Source organism: Amblyomma maculatum, chromosome 1 (assembly GCF_055883805.1).
Source record: "Amblyomma maculatum isolate TAMU_Amacu chromosome 1, ASM5588380v1, whole genome shotgun sequence".
In the NCBI taxonomy this organism is placed as follows: domain Eukaryota; kingdom Metazoa; phylum Arthropoda; class Arachnida; order Ixodida; family Ixodidae; genus Amblyomma; species Amblyomma maculatum.
Genome location: NC_139344.1, coordinates 144,581,128 through 144,592,145, shown reverse-complemented (window position 1 = coordinate 144,592,145; position 11,018 = coordinate 144,581,128). Strand labels below are relative to the sequence as shown.

Below are 11,018 nucleotides of genomic sequence, written 5' to 3'. Positions count from 1 at the left end.
GGAAGTGGCTTTTTTATTGGACCGTGCAAATCCACTTGACAAATTGAGATTTGGGTAAGACACTTCATTAAGCACTAAAAGCGTTGCACACATAGAAACAGCGATAAAGTCGTACAGAAAGCATATAAGACACCTTCCCAACATTGAGTCACGTGTACGCCTTTGAACAAACAATACACGCGTTGTGTAATTAACTGCCCATTCCGGCTGCACTGCTGACTGGGCTAAAAGCGGTATTACCGAATGCGCAGTTACACTCTGGCGATAAGGGCATATACTCTATCAGTGGGCAGATCCTTGCACTCTGGACCCCGTTTCCACCAATCAAAAATGCTGCCCTTCGTGGTCCGGTTCCTCTTTTCATAGAGGGCGTCACACACGACGCATAGGTCATTTATCGGCGCGGAAATGTTGTACCTGTCTTTCCACTCCATGTAATTGTGGTAAAGCTTGGTATTGCTCAAAATGTTGACAACTAAACCCAGGACGTCCTCAGCAAAGGCTGCAGAAGTGGCGTCAATAACAGAGGATGGTGGCACCGTGTTTCCGAGGGCAGAGCTTCCAAAGTAGATCGGTACGAGAGAGTACTGGAGAGCATCGAACAGCAGGTGGTGCGGATGCTCAAAGCATGGTGAACTCTCGACGACGAACAGGAAGAAGTACGTGTCTTCGAAACTTTTCAAACACTCGTGGCGGTTTCTGCACGCTTCTCCGCCGCAGGAGTAGATTATCTTGGCTCCAGTGGCACTTGCGAAAAATCTTGCGTATTCGAAGTCGTTCCTGATCTCATCTCCTGTGAAGCCTGCGTCCTCTGTTATCCGCTCGGCCTCACATTCGCTGACCAACCACACGGCAACACTTTTTTTTCTATGGATTACCTGGTTGAGACCTTCGTTGGAGAACTTCATCGGCGGAGGAGCCCACTTTCTGTACGGCACGGTCACATCAGCGTCGCGGCGGTAAGACATCGTCCAGTTGAATAGCGCGCTCGCGAGAGCCTGAGCATACGATAGTTGCCGCGGAGGATCACCTCGAGTCCTGATTACCCACACCTGGTCTTGATGTCGAACCGTAGGATTATCGAAGGTTATATAGTTGGCGTCGAAAAGTACGGCATCGGTCCACTTCAGACGAGCCCTTTCCCTGGTGACAACACAATTTTTGGGATTGTCTCGAACCTGGCAGGACTGCAGTTTGAGCTCACCGCGGGGCGGCAATGGATCATCCGTTTCCCACTCAAGACTGGGCATGGACCACAGAAGAATACGAGGAATGTCCGTCTTGTCGTCCAGGCCTGGGAGGTCGCGTTCATACCACGGTCTCCAGACGCTGTAAAAGTTGTTCTCCTCTTCGACGCTTTTCACGTACAGGATGATGAAGAGAGGTAGCAAAATTAAGAAGCCAGTTGCCAGCAAAGTCTCAAGGTCAGGGAACTGTTGGATCCAGTGTTGCACATAGCGGGACCAGAAACGCCTCCACCAGTTGCACATGTTGCCGCTTCCTGGAAGCTGGATGCAATGCAATGCCAAGGGTCAGTGGTTGAATGTGTCTGGACTGTAGCTACTTCATACAGCACAGAGACTTACAGCGAGCTACTTAGCTTTTGGAACGGTAAAAGTGGACTAATCAATGCGATAAGAAAGGGAAGAACTAGGGACTTTCGCTCGACGAAGTAAGCTACCCTGTCGTTACGCGTTAATCGAGCATTCCTGCCACTGCACGTCAAAGCAAGTTGCATTCCAAAACTGCAAACACTACATAAAGAAAAAGCGGCGCGAGTGCTTCGATTACCTGAGAGCTCGAAATAATTTAGGGGGGCACATACTTGCTGCGATTGTCTTCCGTCTTATTCTCGCCTGGAGCCGGACTAAACTGCGCAGCACTACAACTCTTAAGTAGCCTCACACTTGGAAGGAATGTAATGCAAACGCGTTCCATTGCATGCCCACGTAACAATACCGCAGCAATATTATGTGATCTTATCGTCTGGTACAAAAAAGAAAACGCGTGCTGATAACGCTTTCAGTGCTTTACACTAGGTGGCATTTTTCTGACGCATCACCGCATATGCATGTCAGCAGATGTAATCAATCCTTCATTCCCTTAGGTATCTAATTTCGGGATTTGTGCGAGCGCAACACTGAGCATACCCTCTACAAGGCCAAACGAATCGATATATCGGATCAATATTGGAATCAGATGACACGTACGTGTAAATGAGGTTTTGTTTCGTTTGGTTTAGAGGGTTTATAACGTCGCAAATCGACTTAGGCTATGAGAGATGCCGTAGGGGGGTGGGGGGAGATATCGGGAAAGATGGCTTCGATATTTTCAGACCACCACTGCGCTGGCTCCGATCACCTTTGCTGGATTGCGGAAAGAAAATGTTTGGCAGACAATTAAGCCGCTCCATATGGGTATGATCGACGCGGTAGCATGGAAAGGGTGGAGACATCAAATTTTTGGCCGATCACCTTTGCTGGATTGCGGAAAGAAAATGTTTGGCAGACAATTAAGCCGCGCCATATGGGTATGATCGACGCGGTAGCATGGAAAGGGTGGAGACATCAAATTTTTGGCTGGCTCGTCCTTTGTTTCAAACGTTGCGTATTGCTCCTGGACGCCTGATGCACGCTCTAGTATTCATATACGTGCGGAAAAACGTTTATTATAGCATTATTTACACTGATTGAGTTCGGTTTCGCTTTCTGAGCGCCGGTTGGGGTGGCTCTGTGTCGTGTGACCCAGGGAAGAGCAGTAACCTTGGTCACGTGGGTTTTATGATTCGTGACACATGGTGTGTTGCGTCGTATTTATGCACGTCTGGTAAATAATTTATTGCATTATTTATACCTACCGAGTTCGGATTAGCTTTCTGAGTGCCGGGTTGCGCTGTGGCGTCAGAAGCAGGGAAGAGCCGTAACCTTGGGCACGTAGGTTTCAAAAGTTGTGAGGGTCTGTTGCGCTGTCTGCTCTCGTACACATGCTCGGCGTCCAGCGTCTTTCGAAATAACAGAAAACTGGGCCGGTGCAAAAATATGCTAAAAAGGCAGAGGGAGCGAGTGATGGAACCGCAAACTATCTCATGCAAACCAAGCGGTTCGCTTGAGCCGATCTTAGCCTTTGTGTTTAGCTGTGCCACACTGCGCCGATGCCAATAATCCGTAGCCTCGAAAGCCCGTCGATCGACTTATCTCCTTGTAACATTTCAACAGCACGATTCCTTACTGTCCGTACCGACCAAGATCCGTCGCCCTCTTCACTTGGCCTAGCCCACATATGCGCCGTGAGTCGGCTTGTCACCACCGAGAAGTTATCAGTGGCGAAGGTCAGCTCCGAGTTCTGAGACTGTTGAATTGAATACCTGTTGTTTGTTTGTTTTTTATACTGCTGCTTGCTTGGCATACCATCCCCGTACTCGATAAACGAATGCTTCAAGATAGTACTACAGGATTCAGCATGTACCGTGAGAAAGCGTAATTCCTCAAGAATGTGGCGATGGCGATTATTAGAGCCATTAGCAGTTCAGCGCTGCTTATGCTTACATAGATAGTACTGCGTGTGCATACAGGCAGCAACTGCACGTTCGTTTGGCATGAAATGCAATGTGTGTTCTAGTTGCGGTAAATCACCTTTTACTTATTGCAGCGGTTGAACGCGCACTTGCTTATGCGCGGCGATAATTCTGCAAGAAGCGTCGATGGATGCAAGCGCTAGCCGGGGGAACGCTTCAATTCCGAGCTGATAACACTGCATATTCCCGGCGTTTCTCGCTCTCTGTATCTGCTTTATCTGATTTCACTAATATACTTGATCATAAACTGATTTGCCCAAAAGCATGTTCGGTGCCAATTTTCAATAATTAAATTGGCCTAATTTGCTTTCCACAATCGATGCCACCGCTGCTTCCCCGGTCGGCCCACACCGCCTACAGCTGCGCCTCTTGCTCCTTGTGCGCGCGCGCCATAACTATAAGGATTCGTAGATTTCACGTCACTGTTGTAGAAACTATGCTCGACGACATTTACATCTATTAAATCATTTAAACTGTTTTCCACCATCGTAAACATCGGTCACATCGATACCGCGAACTCGCAAGGTTTAACCGGTACGGAAGGACGGCTGACGGTGCCGATGGCTGCTGCCGCTGGCGTCTGTAGCACATCAAGATGACAGGTCGCACCGCCAAGCAGTAGCGCTTGCCGCCTATTTTTTGCGCAAAGTGCAAGGAGTGTGTACATTCATCACGTGTACAATGCTCGGTCCACACTAATCAAACCTATATTCGCGCATAGCAAAGCAATGATGCCTAAGTGCGCATGTCCGGGAGCGTGTCACTAGTGTGGGATCTTTCGGTAGGCTTGAAGATACAATGTTCAGTTTCCCCGAAGGGTAAACTCTGCATACCAACGAGGAATTCTGTAATAATGCCATCACTTTTGCACTGTGCGATCATTATGGGGTGTTTCAATTGCGTCAAGCTCCGGCGGGACCCACAGTGTGCACTTGATTTTAAGCAGAGTTTTCAGGTGAAGCTTGTTTTATTGTCGTTCAAAGCGGATCGCCTTGGAATCATGACTGATCGAGCGGTGTAGGAATCAGATGCCGTGTGATCGATCGAAGTACTCGAGAACTCAGTGTTAGACATTCAGTTTATTCCAGTGAAGCAGATCGTATTTAAGAAGCCAGGTTCTGTCACGAGGCGGCTCACAGGGGAACGCCAGCACTTTGGTCGCTCATGTATGCAACCGCATTCTAACATTGAATCGTAACCTATTGCGTTCTAGAGCTTTCGAGTCCTAATCGAAAAACTATTCTTGCGTTATTTACGCACTGAATACTATTATGTCAGTATGATTTGCATAAATATTATGCAGTCTGACAAAAAGCACAATTATCACGTTGTTCCGCATCCAGCTGCTTCTACCGATGAGCATCGCGTTCACTGTTCCGCCCCACTGTTAAACCCTGGATGGTACACATTATATGAGGGATATCACGTGCTTTCCAGGCCCGATGTAATCTAAATCAGACAGACTACAAGTGGCCGGACCTAGGAGAGGCAAATCGCCCATCCAAGCTGGGGGAGGGGGTGCGTACGCTATTACCTGCACTCACGATCGGCAGTCGCTTTTTTGAAATACATTCTCGAAAGCGATGCCGCTGGCGAGGTCTGAAATAATCCCCTTGCCAGCATTCCCTTTCATAGCGAGGTCCTATACATTTCAAGAGTTTGGTAGAATCTCTGTCCTACCTACTGTACGAGCTAGCATTTTTATAAGTACAAATGCCCTGAAAGTAAAACTGAGCCCACGAACAGCCAGTTTTAACTCGAAAGCGTTGGCGTTGTGAGCGAAAGATCATTGTCAGCTGACATGGCCGCGCACTGACTGGACGTAGGGTTACCTGACGTTACGTTTGGCAGGAGCGGCCAACTTGAGAGTCTCCTTTCATATGGGAGGTGCATGATATGAGAATCAGCCTGTCAGGAAATTGGAATTCGTGTTACCTCTAGGTCACGCAGGCACGTTGATACGGTTTGGTTGAAGCGGCGCTTTATATGTGGACTGGTAGCATACGCTATCGCCTGTCATGCTTAAATGCTTAGTTCAAGTGCCCCCATAATTGTTCTTTTTTTTTATGCGATGAGTACTATACCAGCGGATACGCATTTCCACAGCATGGATGCATGTGGGACATCTGGATGATGAGTGTCTCATTTTTTATGTTCGTCTCATCAGCAGCAACGGTCGAAGCACCGCAGTTGTTCCATAGACCTCTTCTGCAGTTTACCTTTAAGGCACTTGCAGATGATACCTCGGAGCGTTCATTTACAGGACGCTTGAGTACATTTCTTCGATTGCCATTCGTTTATGGGTCCCAGTACGTGAGTGCCACCTACTTGTGCCTATAAATGCCACTAACGCAGAAAATACAAAACGTTGGACAGCCCAGCATCGACCCGCATAGCAGACATCCCAGTCCGGAAAGAGTGGTTTTGTCAACCAGCCAGGATCTCTTTTGGTGCTTCCAGTTGACCACATGTCCTCCTGACATCACATTGTTTGCAAACAGGGAGAGGTCTACATAACACGGATGACTATGAAGCGTGACCCAGAAGTTATGGTATCTGTTTTGTGCCCTGCTAACGAATAGTAGCTGTCACTGACATGACGGTGTGATCCTAGTGACTGTATAGATTTTTGTTTATTTTCAAGGCAGCATATTAACGCGGTAATCAACGCTCTATACCAACAACACAACAACGCATGTGGAAATAAGTTGCTCAGCTTTTCGTGTCAAGTGCCAGGAGCTCGCTATACTCGTACAAAGGTGTATATGCTAGATGACTGACAACAATCTGGACTTGGTTAGGGTCATGAGGATAATACCAAGTTTTTCCAAGGAAGTCATCATCAACCATTAAAACTTTGTGTCTGCTACTGAGCATTTCGAATACTTCATATGCTAAATTTTGTGCGTGCTTTAATCGCGAACTTTTCTGCAGACCGTTTTCGCGGCGAGGAGGAAAATATTCTCGAACTCGGAACGCTTAGCGTCACTCCTCCTCTCTGGTATGTGAGGATGCGGTGGTAGCAGCGGGGGCGCCGGGACATACTACGCGGAAAGCGCACACACTACACAGCGTTTTGCGCACAACACGTCTTGAATAGCTGAAAAGTGTCTAAGCTGCTCAGCTGATATGACAATAGCGCTTGGGTGGTGTGCTATCTTTACAGTTTTTAAATATTTTGTACGCTTCTTTACATACCCTATCCACGTGTCCTTTCTACACCTTCTTTTCTTGCCCTCTCTCCTCCCTGTTCGTTTCATTTCCACTGGCCGTAGCTCAAGTGATAACAAATGTCGCGGCTAACAAACGACCGAAGACATATGATTAATAGAAGATCAATATGTTAGCGTGGGCATGCGTGAATGTCGCTTTAAGCTGTGTCAGTTTGCAACTGTGCGGGCGAAGACGAGCGGCCTTTGAATTTGAAGCGCCAGTCGAAAGTGTTTCACCTTGGAAGCCTTTCGTACGAGTTCTGAACGCTTTCTTGGTAGAGAAGACACAGGAATAACTCAATTACCCTTACAACAAGCAGCCGTTGGCAAACAAGCGGGCGATATTATTTGCGGCAAAAATTTACTAGATGCCTTCCAGCGAAGAAAAAACTATTTCGGCGTAGTCACCTGAAATTTATAAAGGCATGAATGAACATGCATGTCGCGCTTGAAGACAACGATGCCTAGTAAATTAGTCGTCAGCTTAATATTTAGTGAAACATCGCTACAATAATAGTTTTATGTAAGAAAAGCATCCCGCAAGTTTTTTGCTTCCGATAATAAATGTGAACGAGATCTCTGGAACAACAGCCATTCATTAAAATAAGAAAATTTTGCGACAACTGGGCTATGAAATAAGTATTCATAAAATCAACCTTCGCTGAGGTCACTATGCGTCATTATTTTATAAGGTCACTATTCCATACGGATCAACCCTCGATTTTCTGTTTCGTCTGGCCGGACGTAAAACATGACAGCGGCATCAGACGAAACGCAGCTAGCGGCCACTCACAGAAATTGCAGCTCTCGCCGTCGACGACAGTCATCGCGACAGGTGGCTTAGCCATGCAGATAATGCTACGGACACATGAACGTCGCGGCTTTATTATCCGACAACAGTGACCCAGAATAGACAAAATGGATCCGAAATGGATAATGAATCCCCGTAGAACCCCAGTAGAGTTGTGAGAGCTCTACGCAGCAGCACAAGCAGTTAACAGAATGTATATGCATGATCGATGGGCCGAAGAAATGTACCGCGGTTAGCATTGCTCCTAAATACGTCATGAAGCGGGTATATTCACTTGCTTTCACTGCTTAAACTGTTACGGTAGCCCGTCTCTAGATAACATTCAAGGATAAAATGCCACCCGTCTGACTCACGTGAAAGTTATGCACTAATTGTAAAAGCCTGTAATCCTCGGCAGACCCGATCAGGTGCTTAATTTGCGGTCATTTCGAACTGAATGGTTTAACTGCGGCTGAAAAGCTTTTTTTTGTAGCGAGTGCTACATTGGCCAGTCTCGTCATTTCACCGTTCCTGTCCGGAAGAAGAAGAAGAAGAAGAAGAAGAAGAAGAAGAAGAAGAAGAAGAAGAAGAAGAAGAAGAAGAAGAAGAAGAAGAAGAAGAAGAAGAAGAAGAAGAAGAAGAAGAAGAAGAAGAAGAAGAAGAAGAAGAAGAAGAAGAAGAGAAGAAGAAGAAGAAGAAGAAGAAGAAGAAGAAGAAGAAGAAGAAGAAGAAGAAGAAGAAGAAGAAGAAGAAGAAGAAGAAGAAGAAGAAGAAGAAGAAGAAGAAGAAGAAGAAGAAGAAGAAGAAGAAGAAGAAGAAGAAGAAGAAGAAAAAGAAGAAGAAAAAGAAGAAGAAAAAGAAGAAGAAAAAGAAGAAGAAAAAGAAAAAGAAAAAGAAAAGAAAAAGAAAAAGAAAAAGAAAAAGAAAAAGAAAAAGAAAAAGAAAAAGAAAAAGAAAAAGAAAAAGAAAAAGAAAAAGAAAAAGAAAAAGAAAAAGAAAAAGAAAAAGAAAAAGAGAAAGAAAAAGAAAAAGAAAAAGAAAAAGAAGAAGAAGAAGAAGAAGAAGAAGAAGAAGAAGAAGAAGAAGAAGAAGAAGAAGGAAAAAAAAAGAAGAAAAAGGAAAAGAAGAAGAAGAAGAATACTTGGTATTTGATAGAGGCGAACGACAACAGCGAGTTGCTTCGACAGAGAGCTCGTTCGAACTTTGTGACGGCAATGTACTAGAAGTCTTCTACACCCGAATGAGAATGGTCAACGACGAGAGGCAAGGGGTACCCATACGTGAAGTGATTCCCCTATGGCATGACTAAAGCTGAAACCATAAACTATCATGTGCAAAAACCATGTCTTTACTTTCAAGCCGAACCTAAGCGTAGCCATGCGGATTGCTCTTGCGTATATCGAGGTTTAACCACAAGCTAAACCACAGCTATTTTTTCCTGCAGTCAGGTATTATCAGAACGCAAAAAATTAGAGGAGTTCAACGCTTCTGAATCGAATGTGCAGCGAAAGCTTTGGCCGTGGACGACCGAGCGTTGCATTGAACAAAACCAGCTTTTCGTTGAACGCATCAAGGTACAAATGCGTTCTATACAGAACCCACGTTCAGGCCCTGCGCATGTGATGCTGGCAGACGCTTTCCTGCTCCACTTCTGGCGCGCGCATGCGCAATGTGGGAACTACCGTTTTCCCCTCTGCGCCTGCGCGTGCATCTGCTGGGATGCCGCTACCCCTCCTCTCTGTGGCGAGCACCACGTACATACGTGACGAGTCATTGGGTTACGCACGAGTGGTTTGTGCATGCCCGGTGAGGCTGCATAACGAGACACGTGACACCACGAGTCGGCGCAGACAACAGTGATAGAGACCGGCGGAACGCAGCGGCAGAACACCCGTGGAACGGCGCAGCTTGTTGCAATGGTTACCGGGCATGCGCAGTTGTGGCCTCGGACAGGCACGTCGAAAATGATTTCTACTAGCCTAGTGTAGCTTTCTCTATAAGTTGAGTCCGAAAACTCCGAAATATCAAGGTGCGCTGCCTGTCTGCTATTCCGCGGATGCAACCGCATATACCAGAATGACGGTTGTTCTCAACTTAGCCGCTAGACTGCGCCACCTACACAAAATGGCAGCGCCCATGACAAATCGATCTTCTCTTGTTAATCCGAAGGTCGCGAAGTATGTGGCAAATAGTTGCTACCATTTTTGTCGGTATAACAGTGAGGAGGATTTTGTTGAAAGCACGTTTGGTCCTCTTTTCATTAGTCACAATTAACATTGAACCACGAAAACCAAACAACCATAAAATGCAGCTCAGATAACTTTTACACATTTGATGACGTGTGTCAGTTCAGTCGTTCAGTCGTGTCCGACTCTTCGTGACCCTATGGACCATGTCACTCCACGCTTTCCGGTCTCTCACTATCTTCCTAACATCACGTGTGTACCATCCACAAAGTGCCAAATTTAATGATGTCTGTGACGTCCGTCGTTTTTCTCATTCTCGGTCTCTTTAGATCACCGCTTCTAAATAACTATCCCATGGGGACAAAATTTGCTTCTAAAGTAACATCAACCTCTCTTCTACGCGCTGCAAAAGCATCTCTTTCTGCGGCGCAGCCATTTTTCAAAACCAAAAAGACACGATGACATAAAAGTAGAGAAAAAGGTACCGCTTCATGCACTCCACATTTTTATTTCTCCACACATATCAACGTAAATTGACAGTAACAACGTCGCAACCACTGAAAAATGTAATGCATTGCTCTTTCCAACGAGCTAACGAGGATTTTTGGACATGGGACCCCCCCCCCCCCCCCAATTAGTGGTATAAGGTAATAAACGAGGTGACAATGCAGACACGCGAAAGGCTGTGATGGTGCGGCAATTACTCTGAACATGCTCACTCGCACCCCGCTATTACCCCGATTCCCTAACCGGTTGGGCCCCCTTATCTTAAGGCGAAAGTTTAATGGCTCATGCCCGTCACCGCGATCGTGTCCGTCCGTCCGTAACGCTTTAGTTTGTTGACGTCATCAGTGGTGTAGTATGTCGACCTTGAAATTAATAATTACGTCATCAGTGATGCAGTATGTCGTGCATTGAACTTGATGATGACGTCATCAGTGGTGTAGCATGTCCTGCCTTGAAATAAATGATGACATCAGTGGTGTAGTATGTAGTACCTTGAGATAAATGATAATGTCATCAGTGGTATAGTATGTCGTACCTTAAATTAATGATGACGTCATCAGTGGTGAATTATTACTTGCCTTGAAATTAATGCTGACGTCATCAGTGGTGTAGTATGTCGTACCTTGAAATATACGAAGCTGACCCCGCCTGGCGTCCGATCCAGGCGTCCGTGCGGCGCCTTTCATTTGGCGCTTCCTCGAACGCCTCACCACAGAGCATATATAGAAATAGACGCAGTGCAGCAGGCA

The 11,018-nt window shown here is 46.2% G+C and overlaps 1 protein-coding gene across 2 annotated transcripts; it reads right to left on the bottom strand.

Moving 5' to 3' along the window:
* LOC146204235 (alpha-(1,3)-fucosyltransferase C-like) lies at nucleotides 1-1,972 on the bottom strand. 2 transcript variants are annotated; one of them, XM_084589169.1, is made up of 2 exons: nucleotides 1,792-1,972; nucleotides 1-1,508 (listed from the first exon to the last, which is right to left on the bottom strand). In XM_084589169.1, exon 2 carries the CDS (start codon nucleotides 1,488-1,490, stop codon nucleotides 252-254), a length of 1,239 nt encoding a protein of 412 aa, XP_084445295.1. In that variant the 5' UTR covers nucleotides 1,491-1,508; nucleotides 1,792-1,972; the 3' UTR covers nucleotides 1-251. The 2 variants fall into 2 exon arrangements, with proteins under 2 accessions (XP_084445295.1, XP_084445294.1); XM_084589168.1 differs by having other exon boundaries at nucleotides 1,826-1,972.
* Nucleotides 1,973-11,018: the final 9,046 nt, after the last annotated feature.

Excerpts from the sequence above, each read along its gene's own strand:
- LOC146204235 (XM_084589169.1), bottom strand. The coding sequence starts at position 1,490 with ATGTGCAACTGGTGGAGGCGTTTCTGGTCCCGCTATGTGCAACACTGG.